This window comes from Alligator mississippiensis, chromosome 5, assembly GCF_030867095.1.
Source record: "Alligator mississippiensis isolate rAllMis1 chromosome 5, rAllMis1, whole genome shotgun sequence".
NCBI classification, from domain to species: Eukaryota; Metazoa; Chordata; order Crocodylia; family Alligatoridae; genus Alligator; species Alligator mississippiensis.
The window spans coordinates 124,270,204-124,298,177 of NC_081828.1; the positions used below are offsets into that span (position 1 = coordinate 124,270,204).

At 43.1% G+C, this 27,974-nt stretch overlaps 1 protein-coding gene across 8 annotated transcripts in view; it reads right to left on the reverse strand.

Annotated features, from left to right (window-relative positions):
• The window catches only part of SUGCT (succinyl-CoA:glutarate-CoA transferase), a 552,725-nt gene that overhangs the window by 190,742 nt on the left and 334,009 nt on the right, over nucleotides 1-27,974 (reverse strand). For 3 of the 8 annotated variants that reach the window (XR_009462532.1, XM_059728664.1, XM_059728665.1), the window contains exon 13: nucleotides 4,535-4,648. The exons of the other annotated variants lie outside the window; for them this stretch is intronic. Coding sequence is in view for 2 of the 3 variants with exons in the window: in XM_059728664.1 (XP_059584647.1) it covers nucleotides 4,544-4,648 (105 nt within the window). In the remaining variant the exon portion in view is untranslated. The remainder of the gene's footprint in view (nucleotides 1-4,534; nucleotides 4,649-27,974) is intronic. 8 annotated transcript variants of the gene reach the window in all.

Consider the following 27,974-nt stretch of genomic DNA (forward strand, 5'->3'; position numbering starts at 1 on the left):
CAGTTCAAGCTCTGTATGTTGTCCCACCAAGGTTTCAAGAAACCACCGCCATAATGACAAAGGGTGTTCATGCCCCAGGGCTACTCAAATACTTAATTTCTGTGATCAGACTATGAAAAAAAGCTAGTCATTGTAGGGGGCTTGCTATTCAGTGTAACCACATAACATTTTCAAGCTTAAGTGGCCAAAGTAAAATAGACTGATTTTACGAGGATCTGAGCACCCACACCTCTGTTTGAAGATAACTGGATTTGTGAAAGCTTAGAAGCTACAAAATTCAGGCCGTTAAACATTTGGACTTTTTTTTCCATGCTTCTGCTACTACTCAAGCTACAATTTACTGACAATGTCTTCATTTTAACCCCACAACATTTACAGGATGCCTACAGGACCAAGAATAGTGTCTTAACTAGATAGTTTCATAATTTCAAAGTTGGTAGGGTCGGAAGGGACCTGAGCAGATCATCAAGTCCGACCCCCTGCCATGGCAGAAAAGAATGCTGGGGTCAAATGACCCCAGCTAGGTGATTGTCTAGCCTCCTTTAGAAGACCCCCAGGGTAGGAGCAAGCACCACTTTCCTTGGAAGTTGGTTCCAGATCCCAGCCACCCTGGCTGTGTAGTGTTTCCTGATGTCTAGCCTGAACCTACTCTCAGTCAACTTGTGGCCGTTATTCCTAATTACTCCTGGTAGTGCTCGGGGGAACACGGACTCTCCCATTCCCAGCTGGTCCCCCCTGGTAAGTTTATAGACAGTCACCAGATCCCCACTCAGCCTTCTTTTGTGGAAGCTGAACAGTTTCAGGTCTCGTAGCCTCTCCTCGTAGGGCTTGCCCTGCTGCCCTCTGACCATGCAAGTGGCCCTCCTTTGGACTCTCTCAATGCTGTCCATATACCTCCTGAAGTGTGGCGCCCAAAACTGGACGCAGTACTCCAACTGTGGCCTGACCAATGTCGCACAGAGGGGGAGGATCACTTCCTTGGACCTGCTCACAATGCATCTGTAGATGCATGACAAGGTGCGGTTATCCTTACTGACTACGTCCTCGCATTAGCGGCCCATGTTCATCTTGGAATCAATAATGACTCCAAGATACTTTTCTGCCTCTGTGCTGATAAGAAGAGAGTTCCCCAGCCTATAGTTACGCTGCTGGTTCTTTCTCCCCAGATGCAGTACCTTGCACTTGTCAGCATTGAATCCCATCCGCCCACCCCTCTAATCTGTCCAGATCTAGTTGTAGCCTGTCCTTCCCTTCTAGCATGCCCACCTCTCCCCACATCTTAGTGTCATCCGTGAATTTGAACAAGGTGCTTTTCACCCCCTCATCCAAGTCGCTGATGAAGATGTTAAACAGTGCGGGTCCGAGGACTGAGCCCTGGGGGACCCCACTGCCCACGTCCCTCCAGGTTGAAAATGACCCATCCACCACCACTCTCTGGGTGCGGCCTTCCAGCCAATTTGCGACCCATCTGACTGTGTAGGCATTGACGCCACAGTTGCCTAATTTTTTAATGAGAATGGGGTGACAGACAGAGTCGAAGGCCTTCCTAAAGTCCAGAAAGACTACATCCACCACGACACCCATGTCTAAGGATTTTGTGACCTGGTCGTAGAAGGCAACCAGGTTGGTCTGACAGGACCTGTCCCTAATGAACCCATGTTGGTTGCCCCTAAGCCTAATCTCTCCTGTTGATGCCTCGCAGATGTGCTCCTGGATAATTTTCTCAAAGAGCTTCCCCAGGACTGAGGTAAAACTAACAGGCCTATAGTTTCCTGGGTCCTCCTTCCTCCCCTTTTTGAAAATGGGGACCATGTTGGCCCTTTTCCAGTCCTCTGCCACTTGGCCAGAGCACCATGACTGCTCGTAAAGCTGTGCCAGGGGTCCTGCAATGACCTCCGCCAATTCCCTCAGCACCCTGGGGTGGAGATCATCTGGACCTGCTGATTTGAACACATCCAGCCCCACCAGAAGTTCCCTAACTAGGTCCTCTTTGACCCTAGGCCTGGCTGTGCCTCTCCTGAGTCCGTCCGGAATCCCAGTGTGGGGGGATGTCCCGGTCTCTGCTCAGAAATATGGAGGCAAAGAATTTGTTAAAGAGGTCAGCTTTGTCATCTGGTGCAACCAACCAGATTGCCAAGCGTGTCCTACAGGGGCCCCACATTACCCGATGCCTTCTTTTTACTCCCTTTGTATTTAAAAAAGGACTTCTTGTTATCTTTGATCCTGGTCACTAGTCCTAGTTCTGTCTCTGGCTTAGCCTTCCTAATAGCCCCCCTACAGTCTCGAGCAATGGATCATACACTGTCTGTCAGGAGGGTACGTGAGTTTGCTATTTTCTGCCCAGATGGATCTACAGATAATGAAAATCTACAGATAATGGGAAAAATGTCACAAGAAACCCCTTCTTACCTGCACCCTCCTCCCCACCCTGCATTTTGTGACTTTATTTTTCCTTCTAAGTACTGGCAGAGACCTAGCACACTCATTGCATGGGTGTGGCAAGGCTCAGAGCAAGCCAAAAAGCTGAAAGCTGAAATGTCTTTCTGTTGGAGAAACCTACAAACTACATCTACATATCAATGGAGCTAAGTGTCACTAAAGAAAACAAAAGAACTAAAATATTCACTTCAAAACAAAGCCTGTAAGAAACAAGAAAAGCCAAGGTGCATTAAAAACATGACTGTAAATATATCCTGGTGAATACATTTCCCCTTTGATTAAAAACTATGTCTGAAAGCAGACTTCCCATATCTGTCTAAAGTCTATGCTAAATTAGTCTACTGTATCTAACCTAACTCACTTATTGTCCCCAGTGGCTGTTAATCCTCACTACCTCACATTTGCATGTATTGATTTAAGGTATATTTCTTTTATATTTAATCTGTTGCATCTTTACCCTGGCATTCTGTATTTTACATTTTATACCTTTTAACAAATGTATTTTTTCTTAAAGTCATATCTTGTATTACTAGAACTATTATTGTAAGAATGCATTGGAATTGTAATCACTGGAATTGCATTGCTGCATTGGGGCTGGTTTCCTGAATGAATGGGAGGGAATCTGAGTAAGTAAGTGACTGAATAATAGGTGTAACCAGCTTTAGTTACAAGTTAATGAGCAAGCATTAACAGCTCCTAGCCACAAACTGACAAGAGGAAAGTATTAATACGAGTGCTTGAAACTCCATTCTACGTGCAACAATGTATCCACCTTGAACTAATCAAAGCTGAAGACCCATTCCTGGAACTGAACATCCATCCTATTGACTACGCTTGTAAACTGTTGAATCAACCAAGGTCTGGAATGGGCTCCCAAGGGAGGTGGTGCTCTCCCCTACCTTGGGGGTCTTCAAGAGGGGACTCGACAAACACCTAGCTGGGGTCGTCTAACCCCAATGCTCTTTCCTGCTCAAAGCAGGGGGTCAGTGATCTACTGAGGTCCCTTCCAACCCAAACATCTATAAATCTGAAATAACTATTTGGCCCAAAATAGTCTGTACCCATTTCTTTTAATGTAAATTACTTATTATTATCAGGACAAGCCTGAAATCATTTGCAGATTTCAGAAAGAATACACAGGTAATTACAGTAAAGAGGCTTTTGAAAGAGGTACTGATTGGCTCTTGGAGCAAAAAATTGTGATTCAGGGGACTCTGGCTATACTCCTGCATCCTGCCAATAACTTGACATGACTTTCAGTCCCTCACTTAACCTCTGTGCTTCAGTCAAGGATATTAATGCTTATGCATGTTTACAGAAAACGTCAGAGTTCCTTTGAAATTTACACTTCTGGAGCATGTAAAAGTGCAACTCATCACCTTTATATTATTAAGACATTGCTCTGGTCAGAAACTATATGTAGAAGCTTACCCTTGTGACATTCGAAATTTGAGAGAGGTATTAAGTTACAGCAGACACACATGCCATGTTGCACTTCTTTTTCTCTCTGAAAGGGTGCAGTCCTTTATGTCTGGAACAACTACTCACTTCTGCATGTTAAAATTTTGCTTTTCAGGGGTGCTCCCTTAAGTCTAGACTGGGAGTAGATAGATACCCAAGGGTAAAAAAGAAGTCTTAACCCCTTGACACAGCTGCATGGCAGCAACTCACCACAATCGGCTCTGGGAAATACATGGGTTATAGGCTCCAGACTGTTTGGAGGAATAAAGCAAGGCCATATACATTCTTCTGTTTGGCATATGTCATAGGATGGGCTAGCATGGAGCCTGCACATCTCCTGTTCCTATCCATACATACAAACAGGAGCACTGACAGGTTCAGTCTCTCTGGAGCAACAAGTAAAAAGCAACAAGTGCAGCACCTGTGAATTACAGCCTCATACCATCAGCACTGTAGGACTGTGGTTTAAAAAGTACTATTTAGCCGTACTAGCATATCTGCTTCAAATTCACTGTTTCTCAAAACATTCCTGCCAACCTATGCATTTACTAGAACAATGGGGGCCAACCCTTTTTCACAGGTATACCACAAATTAGCCCTACATCTTCCCCAAGTACCACTCAAATCTCCTTACCTTGCCTGATCAGCTGCTCCACTTTCTGCTCCCTGCTGTGTCCCTGCCCAATCTTCTGCTCTGCTTTTTGCTCCCTGCTCCATCTGCCACTGCGTTGCTTGTCCTCTCCCCAGTCTGAAATATACCACACACCAGTTGCTCATGCTACTTGTGACACATGTGCTGCAGGCTAGCTGCCTCTGTGCTACAGTGTTCTCCAAAAGCAAACACTACAGGGGAATTCAGTGTTCCAGGCGAGTGATTTTTTGTGTGTGTGTGTTGTTTTTTTTACTGTACCCTGAAGAGCTGAATGGCAGCCCCCAAAATGAGAGATTCTGTTAGCCACAGTAATAGTACATGCTCACAGAAATGGATGTACAAAAGAGAATCCAGAAATCTCCACTTAAAATGCCTGCTCTGTATCTCATAAAGTTGGCAGTACACTTGTCTAATTCCTTTAGCACTTTAGTGGAAAAATCACAGCATGCAGCTGGATGCAACATCCAAGGCCGCCCCTTCTTGTGTTTTTTCCATTTCTGGCTGTGTACTGTCATATATACAGCATCTGTTGATTCCCACAGACCATAGCTGCACATTCAATTGAGCTAAATGGGTAAAAGAAAAAGTTCAAAGAGCCATGAAAAGCCAGGACTCCTAAAATTCTGCAGGTGTGGAACTCCAGATCACGGCTAGCTGCCATGCTACAGAAGACTAACATTAATGGCAGAATTCTCATATCCGTCTACTTCTACTAGAATGACATCTGAGTTTCAAGAGTTTTATTATGCTACCATCAAAGCTTCTATAAAAGTAATCCTCAACCTGATCTATGAGCTTGATATTTGTGGGTGGGAGGGAAAAGGAGGGGCAGCTTTCCTTCAGGAAAAAGCATTACTATTCATACTGCAGCACGAACACGATTTAATTAGACACAGAATGCTGTATTCGAGACATAGTTGTACAGATAAAGTATAATTTTCCTTTTCCTGTGACAGACACATTTTTCCCCAGTAAATAGCCAAATGTCACAAATGTCAAATAATCAAGTCAAAAAACTCTTTTTGCATACGGTGGAACATGGACACACTTCAGAAAGATGCTCAGTTACCTTTAGGGAGGTCATATAAGTGAAAAGAGGCTGAGTAGAAGTCTTTAATAACTAATTGGTAAAGATAAGTGAACAAATAACATTTCCAGTTATTCCTGTAGCATCTGGTGGTTCCATCTAAGCCCTGGAGCTCTACTATCCTAGGCAGGGGACAAACACTTAGTAAGAAGGAACAACTGCTTTGAAATGCCTACAACATAGATAATGTGTAGGGGGGCAGAGGGGGGCATGTGCACCTCCTGAGACTGGCTGCTGCCAAAGCCACCGCCAGTTTCTGTGGGAAGTTGCCACTCCCCTTGCCACTGACACAGCCACTGGCGGCTGTGGGTGGTCCCCACTCACCACCAGACACCACTGATGGTCCCCGCTTGCAGCCACGGTGCCCCCGTAGTTGCAGGAGGCACCAGTTGTTCATGGCCTATAATCTAAATGAAGACAGGAAAAAAAGAAAGGGAAATAGGAAAGGAAATTCTTCCTTTTATGGGTGGGGAACTGAGTCAGAGAGATTAAACAACTTGTTCAATATCATACTAAAACACTATGGCACAACTGGGAATTAAATTTGGATCTCTTGGGCACGTCTACACAAATGGTGACATAGCGTCTAAACTACCTGTGCACCACTGGGACTGCACAGTACCAAATGTGCAGTCAGGGGCACGTACAGTAGCACGCCTTGAGTCCTAAGTCACATACCATACTTTCACCATCACCTCACCTCCATGATATCTACTGTAGTATTTATATTTTCTACAGCAGGGGTAGTTGGGAAGGCCCTAGGGGGTATGTGCGGGTGGGCAGATACGGAGCACCACCACCCACCCTCCTATGCCACCGCCTCCCAAGAGTGAGGGACGAAGGCAGTGGCTCCCCTCTGTGGGCTGAACAGTCGCAACCTGGACATGGGGGGAGTGGGGAGCTTGCACGTGCCGCCACCCACCACCCCGTGCCACTGCTTTGCGTCCCACTGCCAGGGGTACTTATTAAAAAAGGTTTAAAGGGTTTTTGAAAACCCCTGTTCTACAGCAACAAAAGGGAAGCAAAGACAGTTTGCAGAAGCTGAAATAACTCTTATTTTATGGAGAAATGTGATCTTTCTGAGTACCACAACTGCAGTGAAAAAATCAGGAAGAGGAAGGTATACCTATACCACTGATTGTGCTTTGATTTAGCAGTAGTGCAGGAAAAGAAATGAACCAACTGCATTTTCATACTAAAAATGTAACTTGTGAGATACCAAACCCAAATAAATGTAATTGACATTTAATAAATCTAAGTGCAAGAATATTTCACTTGATATATCAATTTTGGGTCAAACGGTCTGTTGGCCTAAATAACTGACTCAGGATTAAAAACAAAAACAACGCAAAACAAAAAACAAAACAATTACAGCTAACATTAGGGTTCAGTGCCAGAAGCAGCAAGACAAAGAGGCTTTTTAGGTAAAACCAGGTTCTGCAAGTTACTTTCTGAGCAGAGTTGTTGGTTAAAGGTGTTTCTGTAAGCTTTAAAGCTTATCCCACTGTCTTATGATAATGACTAACAAATAATACATTTTATTTATACAATGCCTATCTGCAAATGGCAGTCTAGGCACTTCACACCAAAACAATCACACAGATTAAAGAGACAAAAAGTCACACATGATTCAAAACAGACAGCCAATTAAAAGCATTTAAAACAAACATGTAACCACTGTGCCTTGCTGAAGGACTTTAAAAGGTTTTAGAACTTGATTTAAAATTCCACGGTTGTTCTCACATCAAGAAGAAACACAGGGCTGCAGAAACCAAGATGCAATTAGTACCCATTCTGCTTCTGGACTGGCTCCAATAATCAGATACCCTTTGACCTTGGACATATGTAGGAAACCAAAAACTCAGGAAGGTAACCAGAAGTTAGTTCATGAAAGAGGTTGGAAAGTGCAGGTCTAAACTGGGTTAAACAGCACCTTCTCATTCCGAAGATATGTCCCGGGGTATATGATGATGGTACTTACTGATTTCAATTAACTTTTAAGCTTTTAGTGTGGGGGGGATTGCGTGTTTCTTTCATTTGGGAGGGGTTTTTTTTACTATTAGGTCAGCAGAGATAGAAGTATGTCTTCATTGCAAACCTCACCCAAGTAACTTGTATTCCAGTTGGCCTAGCAGCCACACTGCAAATTCTTCCCCAAGTAACCACAACCCATTGCCCTTGTGCTGTTCTGACTGGTGTGTATTTCTAGGACTTCTAGAGGCATACCCTGCGAGTCTTTATGATGCTCTATAGTACTTTCCCAGTGAATTGTTGAAGAACTTGTCTGTATCTGGTGGATGCAAAGGGAAAATTATGGGGAGGGAATTAAAACCTACCAGCACTTGAGTGATTTAGCTTGTGTTTTCACAGTGAAGTGGGTGGGATGCCAGCCTGAATGAAATTAGATAAAGTGGTCTCCAGACTTTAACCTCTACCTCAAATTGTGCCCACCTGCCTTCATTAAAATCGTGGCTACCCTTAGATGAAAGGGTGGTTTCATGCGGGCTGGAGAGGGGTTAGGAGTAGCCACCAGGTAAGAGCCTGACCTAACGCTGAAGTGAGGATGTACACTAAGAACGTTAAAAAATACCAGATTCACCCAAAGCACCTTATCTGCCTATGTCCTTAGGCCAACACAGCTACAACCTATATTCCTGGAGTTATTGTCTTATCAGCAGAACAGTTAGTTCACAGACAACTGCAAAGCCAAAGTCTCCCCTCATTTCCACATACTGTAAACAATGGGGTTCCTCATATGTAACCGGGTCTGGAATCTGAAAGCAATGAAGCTACCTTGTGAGCCTGTTGAACCCCTATTATTTATGAAGGTAAGGTCATTTGGGTAGATGTGATACCTTTTATTAGACCAACTGAGTAGTTGGGAAAAAGTTCTTAGCAAGCTTTTGGGTACAGTCACCCTTTGCCAGGCATAGGGAGTCTCTGCTAGTCTGAGGTAGGATGTCCTGTGGGGGCACACTTTGCGCAGGACAATCGCTCCTCCCTCTCCAGTCTTTCAGTTCTAATCCTCAAAGGGAACATACAACACACCTTTCATAGATGAGCCTTCGAACTTCACTTCATCAACCTACTCTATATTAAAAACCACGGACTCAATATAGACATTGGATTTCTGACACATTACAACCTGCCTGACATCTGATTCACCTGGTACCTGCCTGACCTGACCTCTCACATCTCTCTTTTCCCACCACCTTTTCTCTCCTCTCCTTGCATTCTTCTCTGCCCTTTTTCTTCCTGATTCCCTACCATTTCCTTTTTATTTATAGCCTCTTTTATACCTTACAATTACCACTATAATGCTTTCCCTTTAGCCTTTTTTGTCCCGTTTTTCTTTGCCCTCCCTTCCCTGCTTTACCTTTTATTTTTTTAACTTCTACCCTTTTATATTTTCACAACATCCTGTCACATTATTCGCTCCTCTCATTCCTGCTTTCCTGATCCCCAACTATTCCCTTTTTCATAGGCAACCTCTTTTCCACCTTGTATTTTATCACTGTTGTCTCCCTCTGACCTTTGGCTTTTTTCTTTCTCTCTCCCCCTGCTCTCTTCCCCCTCCCGTCCCGTTTTACCTTTTGTCTTGCTTATCTCTACCTATTTAAATTTTCACTGACATCCTACCACACTTTTAGCTTCTCTTATTCCTTGGTGTTTCAGGGCATGTGTAGACAAAACAAGGACCCTAAATTGAAGTGGTGGGTTTTAGAAAAAAAAGCTTCAATTTAAGGCTGATTAAATCCCCTTGTCGTACACACACCTGACCAGCAGAGACTCCCTATGCCTGACGAAGTGTGACTGCATGCAGAAGCTTGCCAAGAACTTTTTTCCAACTACTCATTTGGTCTACTAAAAGATATCACATCTAACCAAAGAACCTTGCCTGCCTATGTTCTTAGACCAATATGGATACAACCAATAACTCGGCTATTATTTATGATGATGTGATAGGAGAAAGAAACCCAGCGGGATGGTCAGACCCCAATTTCAGGTTCAAAGGCTGCCAGTTCGAGAAACTGTCCTTTTAAAAGGCAGATTTGAATGTCAAAATAAAAAGCAAACTCCAAATGATATTTTTTGGAAGTTGCAAAGTAGAATTCTACTTCCAATGTTAAAAACTAGAATTTTGGACTCTATGATCATCCTGGTGATCAGTAGAGTAAGCACATACCCGTTCCTATGAAGGTATGCATGCAGTGGATAAACAGTTGCATAGACACAAAGAGCCGCCTAGAATATGGAGGTAGGCTCAGGGTCACTTTTTGATAGTTTCTAGGTTTCAGAGTCTCATTGCACATTTCATTTCCAAAATTTATGTTGTTAACTGGTCCATAACAATTCACTGTGTTTTATTCATCAGGAAATGTTTTCATTTTAAAATCAGCATGAGTTCCTCAGAGCCACTACAAGGCAGTTAAGAAGCTGCAGGATTCAGAAACACATCATTCATTTTTTATGGGAAAGAAGAACCAAACATATAACTTGAAGCCTCAAGGTCTGAAAGGAGGATATAAAGGATCATTATCCTTCTGTTAGTTGGGTAGTTACAACATCCCATGCACTAACTGATACATTAATATTAGGTAGAAAACAGACACACCCACCCACCCCGCCCCCCCAAAAACCCCTGTCATATTTAACTCAGAAACAACCCTGAGTAGTTGCCTTGAATAACCCAAGGTCTACAGAGCACTATCTTTCTTGTGTTTGCTAAGCAGCTCAGTTTGTTTTAACTATTAAAATAAACAAACTTCATGTTCAAGCACAAGCAAAATGTGAGCATATGCATTTCTTTTACAAACTGGAAAATTCTTTCCACCTTGGTGGCATTTTTCTTTCCTTCCATTATATGTCCAATCCACTGTCATTACATGGCTATAAATGAAGGGAAATACATTCCTCTGAAAAAATAGTATTTGAAGAAAAAAAGAGACATGTTAAAAAGCTAAAATCCACAGAAAACAAGTTGGCATTGCAGTAATTATCCTTTTTCATTATTTGTCAATTCCCACCAGATCTCTCTACAGCAGTACTTTGGTAGAAGGTGGGGCAGGTTGGCCCTTTAGCAGAGGAACTCATTGAGAGACATAAGGCATAATATTTTGGTAAAAACTGTGAGGAAGAATTGCGAGGAATAATATCACTTCTTGATCGGAAGTCCTGCTACTGTCATATTTACATGAAATGCAATAATATAGCAATACATATTATGTATGAATTCTGTGCTGTCATTTATCCAAAATCCATGCTGTCAAATAACTATAGCTGGACATTCAAGAGAGCTGGATGATTTCATGAGGCCAAATTTCAGAGGAAGTCTAGATGGGATTGCGAAAATATTTTAATGCATATTTTTAAGTACTGCCACCTGCACCTAAAGGTGTTGGATTCTGTGTGCAGATGAGGAAATTCCTGCTTGCTAATCCAAGTGGGATATGCATGCACAAGTGGTAAAATCTATCATATGCAGATGTAGAGAATAAGTTCTGAAATATGCACACGAAAACCCATACACATTGTCCCAGCGACACCGGGGCTAGAGGGAAACCCCAGCCCAAACCCAAAGGAAACGAAAGTGCATACTTACCCTCTGCAGGAGTCGAGGGCAGCAGAGGCGCGTACGCCGGGAAACCACCCGCGCGGTTTATTAGCCGCGCTTACATTCAGCTGAGGCCGGGTAATGTCAGTGAGAGGCACCACCCGGTGGGAATAAAGCGCGGCCCCGGGGGCACAGGAGGCGCGCTGCAGGAGAACGTGAAGCCTGGAGGAAAGCCCGAGGCCGGAAGCAGGCACCCATGGGGTGTCTCTGCCGTGGGCAGGGTAAGCTGCAGCAGCGCCGGGAGCGGCAAGAGCAGCGAGAGCCGCAGCCACGAGGGTCCCAGCTGCAGAGCCGACGCAAGAGCTGCTAGGAGAGCGGGGACGGGAACCACCAGTGAAGGAACCAGTGGAAGAGCCGGCAGGGACACCGGTGAGGGAGCCAGAGGGAGAGCCGGCAGGGACACCAGTGAAGAAACCGGTAGAAGCGCCGGCAGGGACGCCGGTGAAGGAACCGGAGAGGGAGCCGGCAGGGACACCGGTGGAAGAAACGGTGGGAGAGCCGGCGGGGACGTCAGGGAGGAAGCCCGCAGGGGCAACAGAGTCTCGGGTCCCGTAGTCCGCAGACCGGAACCCAGCTCAAGTCACCGAGCCGAGCGGGTCGGGGACAAGGGAAGAGCCGAGGCAGGACCAGGGATAAGAGGCTGAAGATCCACGGCTGAAGGTGGCGTTGGCCGGGGTGTAGGGCAGGTTGGAGCCCCGTGAGTGCCCGCCAAAGGCGTGTTGGCACTGGAGGCCGCGGAGAGGGGGACCCCACCACTGAGGGTCCAGTTAAGACCGCGGCTGGCGAGTTCCGGGGGTCTGCCACCGTCACCCAGGGCACCCTCTGGGGACCCTCCCGCAGGACCGGGGCAGACCCAGTCAGCTACCCGCACAAAAGTAGCCCGGGAACGCCTTTTGGAGCAGAGGCAGGCACACACATACAAAAGGAGGAGAGTTTTCAAAATTAAAGCCAAGAACTGTATACCTTACAGAGATGATAAACCTCATAGATCAGGGCTAGGGTTCAGAGTAGGGTGGAGAGGATAACAAAAGAGACACTCTCCCCTTTCCCACGAACAGCATTGCATACGGCAACCTCACATGAAAGGCATTTGGCACCTTCCTCAGGATCAAGAATTACAAATCTGTCATGGGCAAGATACCAGATGCTATAAACTAGTAGCTCAATGTGGTATTAACAAACCCTGTTTCTGATGAATTAGTCCTAGCTCCCAGTGACATTTGGCATAAATGCATTTACAGCAGTGCTGGAACTTTTATGAGATAACTGTTATGAGATGTCTGTTTTCCTTTAAAAAAAAAATAAAATAAAATAAAATGAAGTGCACTTTTTCAATGGGAGAGAAGAGGGAGGGAGGGGGGAGAACAGAAGGGAAGGGAGTCATTATAGACCAATATGAAGTTTAAATTAGGAAATCAGGAGTCATCCCAAAGGATCTTTGGTGTGGGGAGCTTTTCTTCCTGTTCCCAGCCTTTTCCATTCTCTGTGAATTAGAATGGGCAACATTAAAGTGCAGCAGAGTACTTTGTTTTTTAAAAGAAGGTGCTGGATTGAAGTTCTTAACCATAAAGACCAGCCTCTCCTTCTTGTAAATTAAACAGTTGTGCCCACTTAAGAGGCACCGAAGGGGCACTGTGGTTTTCCTTTAAGTATTAGAAAGAGAGAAAAAGAGAGAAAGAAAGAAAGAAAATGAGATGGAGAGAGAAATATAGCCCTTTTCTTTTCTTAAAATCACGAGTGCTTCAGAAGCACAGGGCAATTATATTACATTGCCTGTTGGTAGTTAGATGAAGTTGCCAAAAAGGGGCTGCCTACTGAAGTGATTAAAAAGTGACTCTTTTTAACAAAGCATGTATTACTTACTCTGTCCCCCTACACAAACAAATTAATGAAGGCCAATGGTTATTTGAAATAAATTAAGACTAATAAGAAGCTTTGCACAGTGGGACTGCATCACTCTCCACAGTCCATAAAATCTCTCTTGTATCTTGTATCTGCTCAGAAAGAGAGGAAGGGATTCCCTCCCAGCAACCTCCAGGAGAGAAGCAGAGAAGCATGCAGTTGTTTTCCTTCTCACTGTATTTGCTGCTCAGCCATTATGCCAGCCACATGCTGATTATCTCTCATGTTACATAAAGTGCTCTCTTGTGGTGCCAACTGCCTGCCATATTGTCTGTATCCTCTTCCGTAAAGCGCTATCCTGTACTGCCATACACTGTGTCAAAGTGTTATTCTCTGCTACCACGAACTGTCTTCAGAGCTCAAATGTTCTTTGTTTCCATGCCTGCCTCTGCTCGCATGTTAAAACCTAACAAGGCAACGTCTCAATAAACAGTGATTTTTAGTTATGCCGAGAAAAGAAGAAAACAGAAAATAATTGTTTAGAGTGTACATGTTGGAGGTGGGGGGTGGAGAAGAGGGAAGGGTAATAAGAAAAGATCTCCTGGGCTAGGGACATAAGTTACGCATAAACCAGTTTAAGTGATCAAAGACTGGTTTGAACCTGTAACAGAAAATAAGTTCAGGGCACATAAACCAGGTTCAAAATGGCAGAAATTGGTTTAACATAAACATGGTTGAATGTAGTATCAGACTTAACTGATTTGGGTCACACTGATTTATGAAACTTCTGTCCCAGACCCCTTCCTGATTCAAATTAAATCAGAGTCCCCCAGCATCCCAGTATGCTTTCCAGGCCTGGGCTGGGCTGTCTACTCCAGAGATCAATTCTGTCCCCACCTTTCTACTCCCTAGTGGGAATAGTAAGGGCTGGGTGACAAGGGAGTGGGGGGAGGCAAGCCCAGCTGGGGACGCAGCCCAGTTTTCATGGGGGGAGACTGCCCGCCCCCCCCAGACCAACCCTGTCTGGGGCGAGGGGGGGGGGGGTTAAACTCCCCTTTCCCTGCTCAAACTTACTGCTGACTGCAATGGTGGACTACAAATCCCAGAGGCACCTCAAAGCAGGAAGAGGAAGTGATGAGCAACCCTGCAGAGTCCTGCTGCTGTAAATCTGGACTGCAAATCCCAGAGACCTTGGGGGCAGCAGGAAGAGGGAGTGAACACACAGCCAGAGAGCCATGCTCCAGCATTGCCCAGCTTGTGGCCTGAGCCACTGCAAGTATGCGGCTGCATCTCCTGAATCAAAGGTAAATGTTTGTTCACATCTGTTTCAATTTAATCTGTGCATCTTAAACTAACCTGCAAAGACGGAACCGATTCAGCCTTGGGCTTTTTGACCGTCTGTATTTAACCCTAAAAACAGAGCTACTGTGAGATCCTTACAATGTGGACAGATACCATACCTGCAGCTTTATATCGTTTAAGAACTATTTTGGAGATAGCATTTTATCTGGCCCAGCATTAAACAAAGCCTGTTCTCAGATCAGTAGTTCTGCCTAAGTTGAAAGTATCTGCGGAGTGAACTACATTGAGAACATTCACCCCTCTCATGATGTATTGCAATAACACATTGTCAAAGGGCTCTGTTGCTCTAGAAATCCAAAAGCCTGCAGTATCATCAAAATGATGCAGAAGTGATGATGTGTTACTGGAATGATGGCAGCATCCAAGGAAGAACACAGCTAGAAGCAATTTCACCTGACTGTAGGCTAAGAGCCAATTCACACAGTACAGTATAATAGAAACTGTTCTTTTGAGTGACCTGGAGAGAATGAGAGCAAAATCAATTGCTTTGGCATTACTGTTTCTGGCAACTTAAAATGGTAAGTCTGATGGGTATGTGTTAATCCATCTCATGCACACAAGGACAAGTGGATTCCCAAATGAGAAGGGGAAGTGAAGATACCACATTATCAAATTTTCTTTTTGTGAAACCACACAAGCTTAGATTCTTAAAATATCTTTCCGAGCTCAAGTCTCTTCCATAAAGTTTAGTCTGTACTAAAGAATTAAGTACTAAAAATTTTCCTGAAGGTTACTTTTTTCCACTTTAATTGTTATACTACGGAATACTTTGGTAAAATCTTACTTTCCATAATTTAAGAAATGTTTTATAAGTAGGAAAGCATATTGTTTTCTATGCATCACCTCTTACTTACAATTTGCATGGAAATTTTCAGATTGTGGTAGCTTCAAAGAGCAAAGGTACCAAACCCAAAAGACGGGGATTACAATGGATATACTTATTCACACTTAATTCCAAGAGTGCCATATGTACCCATTTAGAGATGAAATCCTGGCCCTAACTGAATGGCTATCCTCAATTTAACAGACTCTCACCTGGTGTAATCTGTCATTGTTCCACTGAAGTCAATGCCCCTGACATTTAACTAAAGGAATACAGAGTGAAATTCTGACTTCACTGAAGCCCATGGGAGTTATGCTACAGGCTTTTTAGCAGGGCAAAGATTTTGTCCATACTCTTCATACTGCAGGCAGCACTGTAACTATATGTTACTTCACAAGGACCTATTATCTGTCACCAGGCAGTTAAGGGTGCACCAATGAAGATTTTCTTGGCCAATACTGATAGCTGATTATTATTATTGAAAGGGACCTTGATGATCTCCTGAGGTCCCTTCCAGCCCTAATGTCTATGAATTAACCAGTCATATCGACTGATACCAATCCGATAACTGATTTACAAGAATGCAGCTGGGTAGCATAGATAGCAGCTCCCTGCAGGTAAGTCTGTGGAGGGGAAGCGGCATGAGGGAGTAAGGAAGACTGAAGCCCCCATGGTGAGGGAGTGAGTGGGGTGGGGTGGGGGCTGGAGGTGCTGCCCAGACAGGGCAGTGAATGGGACCTGAGGCTGGGTCAGGAAGTGGGACGGAGCCGTGGGTGGCTCATCCAGGGGATCAGCATACTGGCACTTAAAAATGATAGTAGCAGTGCTTGAACTAAAGTTCATCAAATGAGCTTTAGTTCAAGTGCCACCACCACAAAATATGGGGATATTTTTAACTGGAGTAGAGGCAAGCGGGGCAAGGGTAGGTGCAGGCTGCCTGCTGTGGGCTCGGGGCTCTCTGCTCTGCAGCCTCTCTCTCAGGAACCCCACGCCAGCCTTACACCCCCTGCCTGTCCAATAGTGGAAGACAATTCACCACCCCCACCACTACCAGGAGGGCAGGGGACATGCAGCTGGCATGGGACTCCTGAGCAAAAGGCAGCAGAGTGGCCTCATCCAGGCAGGCCGCATCCACCCTACACAGAAATCTGGGGGGGCACATGCCCCCATGTATCCCCCAGGGGGTGCATGCAGTGGTCGGGAGCCACCCCACTCTCCACCCCTCCTGGATGAGCTGGCCACACCTCTGTCCTGCTCCCTGCCCCGGCCCTGGGTTCCATTTACCACCGTGGCCAGGCAGCATTCCCAGCCCCACTCTCTCCCTTACCATTGGGGTCTTGATCTGCCCCCCCAGCCTCTTCCCTCCCCCATGCCCCTTCCCCAGAGGTGACCTGAGCAGGGTGCGGAACCCTGCCCCCAGATGCGAAGAAGCTGGCAGCGGATTCAGCAGCGGAGGGGGGGGGGTGTCGAATGGTTGGACATGACCCTGGCAGCAGCATGGAGTTGCCATTGCTGCTCCGCCCAGCTCTGCAGGGCCCCCCAAAGCATAGGGCGGTCAACCCAATTCGCCCCATGAAGGACAGCCCTGCCTTTCCCCTCTACAGACTTACCTGCAGGGTGCTGCTCTCCACGCTGCCCAGCTGCATTCCTGGCCATGTGCATGAGTGCGGCAGTGTGCATGCATGCAGCATCCAGGGGCCGGCCCCATCCAGAGGACATATTGTATTTATCAGTGACAGTATGAGCTACACCAGCTAAAAAAAGCCAATAGCTGATAATATTAATTTTCCTTTTATTTGTTCCGATCTGATATATCAGTGCACCTCTAATTGTAGTTATGCATCTGAATTCCAAACCAAATGAAACTAAAAACAGTACTGCAACTTTTGTATCACACTGCTAGTTGTGTGGTTCTTAGCAATTGCTATTGCTTTTAGAACATTTCAGAATCCTAAACATGAAGGATTCAGAATGGTAGTCCTTATTCCCCCTCTCTCCGCCTTCTGTTGACTTCAAAAGGAGTTTTAAATTGCATAGATAATACAGGATTCCATTGAACAAGGGTGCAGCAGGGTGTACAAACCATTCTGAAAACAGCCTACCATGTAATCCTAACTCCACACTGGGTATGTCTACACAAGACACTTATCTTCACATTAGCATAGTTTACTGCGAAGTAAGAATATGCGTCTACATGTGCACGTTTACTATGCAGTAAACCTCCCTAATTCCAAGTCAATTTGCTACCTGCAAATGCAAACAGCAAATTTATTCAAGATTAGTAATGGTGTAGTAGTGCCTGAGATGTTCCCTGCCCCCCGGGAGCTGCCTGCTGCTGGGGCAGGATCTGCCACAGAAGCCCGGGCAGAGACTATGTCCTCCTGCACGGAGCTCCAAGCTCCCTGCTCCAAGATCACAGTCAGGTCTCCCAGCCCGGGCCCCGCAACCATGGAACTCAGGCTGGGAAATACAGATCTCCCAGTTCTAGCCCTGTGACAGTGGAGCTCAGGCTGGGAGATATGGATCTCCCAGCCCGAGCCCCAAGACTGCTGCTGGCGGGGATAGGGGAGCCTGTTCCCCACCCAGCACTGTAAGCATGGAGCTGGGGGGGGGGGGAGGGGTTAGGGAGCTAGGCAGGGAACAAGCCCCCCAGCCTGTTCCCCCCCACAGCTCTGAGCTTGTGAAGCTGAGCAGGGAACAAGTTGCTCAGTCTCTGTCCAGCACACAGGGTGGGGGCTGGGAACTGTCCTGGTCAGGGCTTGGAAAGAGCTTCAGTGGTGGGGTAGGTCCCAGCCCCCTGCACCAATCTGCTGGTTGGGCAGCAAGCAGTGAGGGGCAGGGGGCTGGGACCTGCAGCTCTTTCCAAGTCCCCTGCCCCTGATTGGGAAGCCAGGGCCAGGAGTTCCCTGCTGGTGAGGCAGGGGGACATTGCCCCCATTCCAGCAACAGGCAGCCCCCCATGGCCAGAAGTTAGCTGTCTCCTGGCCTGGTGCTCCCTGCCAGCCCCTGAGCTGGCACCCGAGGGAAGCCTGGAGCTCCCCCCAGTGACAGCCGGTGCCCCTTGAAGGGCTGAAGGAAAAGGTGCAAACAAAAGCAAATCTTCTCCCTAATCCTTGCATGTGTAGATGCCTTCCTGAAGCCCTTACTCCAGAGTAGCTTACACCAGAGTAAATTTAGTCCAGATCAAATACATGTGTAGACATGCCCACTGACAGCAAAAGAAATGGACTAGCAGGGAAATGTTGTTCAAAGGCCCTGATCCAAGACTAACTGAAACAAATTTAGTCAGTGATGCTCCTGCCTTGAACAGGGGTCTGAACTAAATGACTTTGTGAGGTCCCTTTCAGCTCTACTCTCCTATGACCCTTAATAGGACATTTTCTCTTCCAGGCTTTGGAACACGTCCAAACTGCCCTTTTTTTTTTTTTTTTTTTTAATTTTTTTTTACCTACTGCCCCCTGGAACACTACAAAGAAATAGAGGCTTTGGAGAAATTTTGACAGAAAAAATTCTGACACATAGCAGCTTCATAATGCATAAGAAGTATAAAAGCAACGTTTTTAAAAGGCACTAATGTAAAAAATGTCATTGCATGCAGATGTGGAAAAAAAAGTGCTTTACTGGAAGAAGCATGCATTAGTTTGACTTGGCTCTGCAGCATCTGTATATATATATAGGGTGCTTCAGTAGGGCTTTTTGGCACTTTTATCTAAAAGCTGATTCAATCAGATTTTAGATAAAAGCACTAAAAAAGCCCCACTAAAGTGCTGGATCTATACGGATGCTACAGAGCTGGGTCAAACTGACACACTGCCTCTTCTGGGCATGTGTTGGACTCAACATGGGAGCATACTAAGTTTAAAGTAGTGCCTTTTTGTTTGTTTTTTTCATGTCTGCAAGGAGCCTGTGTATCTAGATAGGCTTCATGTTGCAAGATTGCTATGCTTGTATAACATACTGTATATTCTTCATTTCTTTCTATCATGTCTCAAGGGTCAAAGTTAGATGACAGAAAAATTCCTGTAATAATATCCACAATAAATTACTACTAACCATTATAATTCAACAAGGGCATATAAACATCACTTTAAAGAAAATTGAATTTGTTGAAAATTAAAGCAAACCCGCTGTTACTTTGAACAAGAGGCTGGCTGATTGTTTTCAGATTTCCATTATAAAATATTTTTTTTTGTTTATATGTTATACACCCTCTGAGGAAAGGATTTGTACCTCAAAACATATGAGCGTTCAGAATTTTTATTTTTAAACACAATGCACCATGCCCATAAAACTTTGCTTGGAAGCCAAGGGCCTATAACAAGGTGCATAACAGCAAGCTTTGCAGAGGCCTGTTGGAAGGCCTGAGATAAATAGAAATAGTGGTCATGTTCATTAACTAAAATAAATATAAAGAAACTTACAGTGCTTTTAACTTAGAAAAATTGTCTGTAGCTTAAATGTGAGGCCATTCTATCTTTGTCATTGCCTCTGCATTTGTGATATAACACATGAAGATAGACCAATGGCTGTACACATACATTTACTTAAGACATGCAGTCACGTAATTTTAACATCTATTACCTCATGCTTTAATTTGAATTTAATTTTATTCCACAAAGATGATATGTAATAATGTAATAAGGGAATCAGTCCTACTAGGACTTCACGAAACTATTTGGTACAATTGTTTAAAGCATGTGTGCCGTAAGAATAACAAGCACATAACGTTTAACAAAATTAAACTACAGTCCCACGTAAACAGGAAGGTTGTTAAATATTCTCTGTTCTTGCACCGTAGACTGATTAGTAAAATACACTGCATGTCTTGGGTGTGCTTTCACCTTGTATCTTCAACCACCTGTGAAAAACACTTATAGAACACAAATGTACAACCTGGACAAACTTATTTCTATTAGTTTATGGCTTATTAATTTTACATTTAAACAAACTTAAAGATAATTTTTTCTGTGGTATTAGGCAACACATCCTTTTACTCTGAAAAGTAATTTCAAGCAAAGTATAACAACTTTTTCTTTTCACTTTTTTTTAATTTTTCATCCACCAAGTCTAATACCTTGCTTTGTGAGTTAATTTTTTCTAACACAATTTTTTTGGACTCCTGACTAACCCTTTTACCTCATTGCCTTTAACTCCAGAAGCATTACTATTTCAGCAGTGGTTGTTCATTGCACAGAAGCTAATACTGCACTGAGGTTAGCGTTTCATTAGATCTTGAGATAAAAGTGCTGAGTCTCAAACTGCAGATAAAATATAAACTGGAGATTTTGGCAAGTGGGAGGCAGTTAGAAATATCACTTTACCCTTCGGCCCTCACTAGTCACCACATTCTCTCACGTGACTAAACTTCACCCCATTAGGATTTCCTCCTGTATACATGCATATTTAACATCATGGAAACAGAAACCAGTTTCTGTGTGGTTTAGTGATGACGCCCAAGATGGGCCCAACTCTGATGAACATGACAAGGCTCACTAAGCTAATCAGAATGTGGCTTTAAATAATCAGAACCCACAGCCAGCTTCTAGTGAGCTATTTATATTATACTGATTTCTGATATTTTAATTTTTAAAGAAACTAAAATGACACCATGTTATTAACTAGTAAAGCAGATAGATACTGATGCATTCTAAACAAAATGCAAAACCACCAAGGCAAATTCTCTGCATTGATTCTCTCCCTTTGTATCAATCCTGCGCTTACAACAGGAATGGACATTGGGCCCCCAGCCTCTGGTGATTCTGCTGCACAATGCTCTAATGCCACATTTCTAGTGGTTCTTGTAGCAGGTAGAGGTTGCTAGCATGCAGTCTGGATGAGTGTGCACAAATATCTAGTTTGCACACACAATCAAATTAAATTGCACAGGCAGACCTGGGACTGCAAGTTCTGAAAATTAGGCCCTATAACTATACAATGATTCACTTGATCTATATTAGTAGTATAGTAAATAAAGTATAATTAGAACAGAACACAATGTACTATTTTTCGCGGCTTTTTAAGCCTTCTTCCCTAGAGCTAAAAAATGAGCTTCTAATGAGCTTTGGGTAATCATACAAATAGAAAACCTAGCATTGCAGTGCCTGATAGCGATCTAAACTGCTTAGATATGTTTTGTATTATGCCACAAAACAGTGGTTTGTTCATGAAATGGAACAAAATTGCATGTGTTACTCATACTTTGGCCCTAGGCGTGCATGTGTTGAAACCGTAATTCCCAATGCATTTCAGAATATGTTTAGACAACCTATCTTGCTCTGTGAAAATGACCCAAAAGGAAAACCCCTATTCAATTAAAAACACAAATTACCAGGACCTAAATGTCTAAATTTGTATAAAGAAAAATTTCCAATATGCTGCTTACTTCCCCAGTTCTTTTGTTGGTTTGGGGTTTTTTTGGATGGGGGGTTAAGGGAAGATGATGTATTCAGGAACCATGCAGAAAAGCTGTAAATTACCTATATGTGGATCCACTGCATACACATTATATTATGCTGTCCAAAAGAAACAAAATATTCTATGCCAAGACAGGAAATCTCTCCACTAAAAATGTCTTTGAACGTGACTGTACTGATATATCCAAAATAGAGAGAGGGGTCTTCCTCTAAGGTTTACAATAGTGTCTCTCTTTTCTTGTGGGGAAGGTAAATCCAAATGCCATAGGTTAGGGGTGCTAAAAGTAAATTACATCTGTTCTCCCCCTCTATAAATTATTTACAGGTACTATATGGATCCTGGTAACACAAATGTAAAGGGTGTTATCCTCACAACACCCCAGTGAGGGACGGAGATTTTTTACAGATGAGGAACCAAGTCATACAGAGGCCAAGTGAGTTGCCAAAAGTCACGCAGGGAATTAGTGGCAGAGTCAGAAATTGGACCCTGATCCCCTAAGTCCCAGTCCAGCAGTTTAAATACAAGACCATCCTTCCAAACTAATATTAGTTTACCAGACATTAACTAATAAATGTATTCTACTTCTTGCTAGACTTAGATTTTATATGCAGAAGTTGAAGTTTCAGAAGATAGATTTATTCGCAGCCTGCGAAGAACCTGTTTTACATAAATGGACCAAAACTGGATCTGAACGTACCTAAGACCTTTGATACTAATGGCTCTAGTTAAGTCTAAACAGACTCAGCATCATGATCATGTTAATGGAAGCTATTTAATCTCATATTAATTAATGAATTTCTAGCACTATACCATAAAACCCCAAAACACTTAACTGTAAACCCAAACAAAACGGAGACAAAGGGAAATTACATTGGAAAAATGTTTGGACAAATCCTTGTCCAACCTGTCCTTGTAATAGGTTAGACAAGGATTTGTATGGCATGACTTGGATAGGGATGATCTTGCCTCAAGAAGGGGGCTGAACTAGATGACCTCGAGGTCCCTTCTAGTCCCATTTTTCTAGGAGTCTATGGGCACTTTTACATGTGCTCCAGAGGTGTGGGGGGGAGGAGGGTGGCGCTTTAATTAAATTGGCTCCTTTCATTCATTAAAAATGTATTTTATTATCTTAGCAATAATAAACAGCGTGAACAAATGAAATAGTAGTAAAAAGTTACAGTGAGCAATTCTACTGTATTATTACCTCAAGAAAGAAAAATGATGTCATGAAAAAAATATCCCTTTGAAATTAAAATCTTCCTTTTGAAAGGCGGTCCATCTGGGGCCTTGATCCTCATTTACAGTAAGGCCTACCTTGCCAGTGTAAACAGGCTCTGAAGCAGTCATTAGTGTTACTCACTTTAAGCCCCTTCACACAGCAGAGTGGTTTAAAGGTGCCAAGTGGTGTAAAGAGGCCTCAGTATAAATGAAACAATGGCTCAAATTGTGAAAATGACCAGAAGTAATAATGTTTGTACTGTTGAGAAAGATATGCATACCCACCGTATGATATCCAATATGCATGTTGTAAGCAAAGTGAAAGATATTCATGAATAAGTATGCATAATTCCACAGATCGCAAAGGGATTGTTTGTAGAATACAGCACTACTACTAAGTCTGACCATGGGGAAAGAAACTGATTCTATTGAGGAGTCACATTATTTTATACGGGAGTGCTCAAGTAGCAGAACATTATTCAGTGGAAGCAAAGTGCTGATCTAGCCAATAGAGAGCTGCAATGAACCACCTCTGCCTTTGAATAGTAAAAAAAAACAGAGGAGGAATTTGGGTTATGATTTCTGAGGTGACATATCAGGGCAAAATTGGCTACAACTACTGAGAGAAAAGCGAGAGGAGGCTGATTGACCATCCACCCAAGTATTCTGTCTGGAAATAGCAAAACTAAACCAAAAGTTAGAAACTGACACAGGCACATCTGCTGACACACACTGACAAATTTCTAGTGAAGTGGTTCTCATTATGTTCTGCACAGCACATCTGGCCTCCAGAACACTTGCTGTTGGTGTAGAAAGTGCTAGAGGGTCACACAGTGTGGGTCCATACAGTAGGCCCATATGGACAACTCCTTGTAGTTTTCTTTGGAGAGTATAAATAGTAGAAGTCAATCTAGCCACCTGTACAAGGGTATTAACCCCTGCCAAACAACATATAGTCTTGTAGAATGACCTTTCCTCATTTGGAAATTTCTGTGTACATATGTTCTACTCTCATAGGACAACACACAAGGGAGGTATATCGCAATGATGAGTGAATACAATACATGGAATCTAAAAGCCATCAGGCTTTCTCCATATTTTGTGATTTTCACACAGCCTTGAAAAGCAAATCAGATCTGCCATCCACTCAGTTACATCACTGAATTACTCTCACTACAAGTGCCCCCTACACCTGGCAATGTTCTTGCCTTTCTTTGACCTATGTATCTACTCTTGATTATCATTTGGGTAATCATAACGTAGGACACCTAATATAGCTCTAGAACCAGAATTCTTCAAACATGTGGACATACGCAGTAATATTATGTACAGATCCACTGTGCTGTAAATTTGGATAATCAGCTCCTCACTAGCCAGATGTGATACTCAGATAACATGCAGCAACACTTAGGTTTACATTTTCGGTGTTCAGAGTATTCCCATAAGAGAAGCAAAAGAAAGGGAGCACTGAGCAGGAAGAAAGGAAGAGGAACAAAGGTGCAAGCATTATATCCTGGGGAGAAAGGAACTGATTCAGGGAAGTACATAAAGAAACTGATTAGGGAATTGGTAAGCATAGAAAGGAGGACTAGAGAAACATGTATACGGGAAACCAATGACACTGGTTTCATGTGCTGTCCTACTGTAAACCATTAAAATTCAGTTGCTTTCTTCCTGCAGAAGTAATAACATTTTCCTTTAACTGTTCAATTTATCTTTGCTCCAACATCCACTTGTCCTGAGCTTTGCAAATTATTAACTCTAAACTTCCCCCCAAAAAATGCCTTTGGTTAGTTTTATGTAAGTTCTATCATACAATGTGATGCAGACAAAAGAATGCTGCTACTTTCCATTTTTTATTTTGTGAGACTCTATATAAACTCATGGACAACACATGCAACTACCTTCCCCTATGGCCCACTGATTGCAGGCTGATAGCCCCAAGGTACCAAAGAATCTGAACCAAGCAACTCACCGGGTAGCTGCTCAGATGGAAAAGTGCTTTCAAGGGCAGAACCAAAAAAGAAGGTCAAAGAGAAGAAGCTCTGTTCAACAGAGTCCTTCACATGGACTCTTGTTCCAGATAAGCCTCATTCCCCAGTGCGCGATCTGCTGTGAGGTATGGAATGGAAGTTTCCAACCAGCAAGGCTACTGCAACTTTTAGAAATAAACCATACTGACTTAGAGAACATGGCTGCATGACATGGCTCCTTGTCCATGTCAAATAAATTATGTGACTTCCAAAAACCCCAAAAGAAATTTGTATTTAGGTCACACGAGCTACAGAGGCATCTTATTTTGCCAATTTTCTGGCTTGCATAAGCAGGCAAATCTCACTGTGCTAGGGAAGAATTAATCTTTTCAGCAGTAAAAGAAATGACTTAGTCTTGGTAGAAAGATAAGAAAGAGGTTAAAACTCAGTACTGTCTCTCTTGGGCTACAGACATTACCTTTGTGCCTCCATGAAAATTTTTTAGCAAACAGGTGTCCATGCCCTTTGCCAAAAATGCTCAAATTTGTCACTGCAATAAAAGGCAGTATCAATTTTTGTCATGGTTTTGCAGTGGTTGCCTGTTTGTTTTAAGGCAGGAGAGTACAGACAGCCCAGACCTGTCCATGCTCTCCAGGTGCCTTGGGCAGGCATTTCCAGGGCTTCAGGGTCCTATTCTTACCTTCCACAGAATTCCCTTGAAGGGACCAGGTCCCTGACAATGCCTGCCTAGGTTTCCCAGTTTGCAGAGGCATGCCCTGAATTGGAATCCCTTCCTGCAAGCAAGGACACCCAGAGTTTCCCCGTTTGCAGAGGTGCATCCTGAGTGTTGTCCTGCAGGATCAGGCTCTTCAAGCCCTGAGTAGCAGGAGCTTGATCCAATGGGACAACAGCAACTTCTATTTCGTCCTGGCACAGCTGATATGCTTAATTTGGTGACATCTCTTTTTAGACTTGATATGTCTATGCTGCACGTTGTAGCCTAAAAACTCACCAACCTCATGAAGACAATAAAAACCTCGTTCAATAATAGGCCTTGGAAATAAAAGGCTGCAGCTCCAAGTAAACATTTAGCACTTAAAAATCAAGCACTGAAATATTCACAATTTTTATATCAATGTACCCAGGGGACAATGGATCTTCAATCATATTCAAGACAATACACATATCCAACATGGACATGATCTATGACTACAGCCTCCCTTGGCATCACAGAACTTTGTTATAAGAAATCAACCACATTACTGCATTATATAAGGAGAGTACTAAAGTTTCTCCATGTAAGCAATTTTTGTCACCATCATTTATATGTGGTGTGATCACAAAAAGGTATAGCTGGAAAAGACAATGAGTATTACAAAAAAAAAAAGAGAGAAATTAGTTTAATTTATTCAGCTAGCACCTAAGATACCATATGAACTGTAAGATTGTTGTAACTGAATCTGGTACATTAAAGGAGTCTTTTAAAATAAAAAAATAAGTTTAACTAAGATTAAAATATTTACTGACATAAGCTTATTTCTTTAGTAACTTAGTCATATTTACAGTAGATTGTTTATGCTGTATATTTAAATGTCTTGGAAATACTATAATAATGAAGCCTAAGAAAAGCTATGAAAGACTAAGCTTCCAAAAAGTAATATGGTTTCTTATTTTAAAATGTGCTGTGTTGAACAAGTCATGTTAATGGTTTAATGCATTAACATTTTGCTTGAAATTCAAGTACTAGGAGCATTTCTACCGAATAGAAACAATGTTTTATGTTTTATTTTTTCCTCAGAAATAAAGTGAAACATAATTTACCAAAAGCAGATCCCCAAGTTCTTTATTTGCAAGATGATAAATTCAGTCTTTATTAATACAATAAGACAACCTTCTGAAAAGTGATTTCAAAATATTTTATCTAAGTTGAATTTGAATTAACTTTAACTTTCACAATGAAGATTGTGTCCCAGTGGGGAAAAAAATGGAAGAACTTCATTCTTATTACTTGACTATCCAGGGTAGTCTTAGAAATGACTAATTTCAATAAGTAAGCTTTGTTTTTATGTCCACAATCAGATCCATCTGGAACCTGTAGGTAAGGGACCAATGCTTAAAGTGTTATTATCATGCACTGCCTGACATCACCACCAGCGGACAGCCCTAAATGTCATCACATATAATAGATGAGAATTAATCAGGTCATGCTCTCCCTTAAGGAAGCCTTATACATTGGTCTTTCCAGCAGAGGGTGCACCACCACTGATATCTACTGTACATGCCGCTCCACAAAGAGCAAACCTGGCTGGAGTTGGTGCACTAACTCAACAGACTAATACATCTTAATCCGGGTCACTGCACTGACCTTCTGTCCTCTAATGCTCTACGTTCCTTTGTTGTGCAATTCCAGCTCACAATGAGGTTTCAGTCGACTTCCAGATATCAGTCATACCAGCTTTGGAAGAAGAAGGAAAAAGAAAAGGAGGAGAGGGGGGTTCACTTAGGCAACAGAGTGTGGTTGCTTTCAGGAAAGGGAAAACCTTAACCCTTTCCTCTCTGTGGAACAAAACCTACATCCCATCCCCAAGGAAACGCATTAAAATGGTGACAGCTGCATTCTAGCAGAGGTATGCTTCAAAAACTTCCTGGCTTTAATACTAGATTTCACTGTAACACAGTATCAGGTTAAACACTTTAAAAAACCCAACCTAAAACAAAAAAAAAGCTCTAGCAGGCATCAGCAGTTTAATATTTAAATCACTGAACTGTACAGCTAAGAGTTGAACAAGCCAAACACTTCCGTAAAAATTAAACCTTAATGGACTATAACTATGTTTCTCAGATGCTCTCCTCCCCCCCAAAAAATATTACACTAAAAAGCTTGTGAAAAATAAAATCTCAATATGTATTAATTACACTGCTATCTGAATACAGCTGTCACTCAGCCTACATTTTAATGTGCCTGGATTGACTGAAAGATGCTACCCTTTGTAGAAGGAGTTTCAAAGCAGAAAATAAATTGTGTAATTTCCTCAAGGATGGCTAAAAAAAAATAACATTAGGCAAAATGGACTTGAAGAATCAAAGAC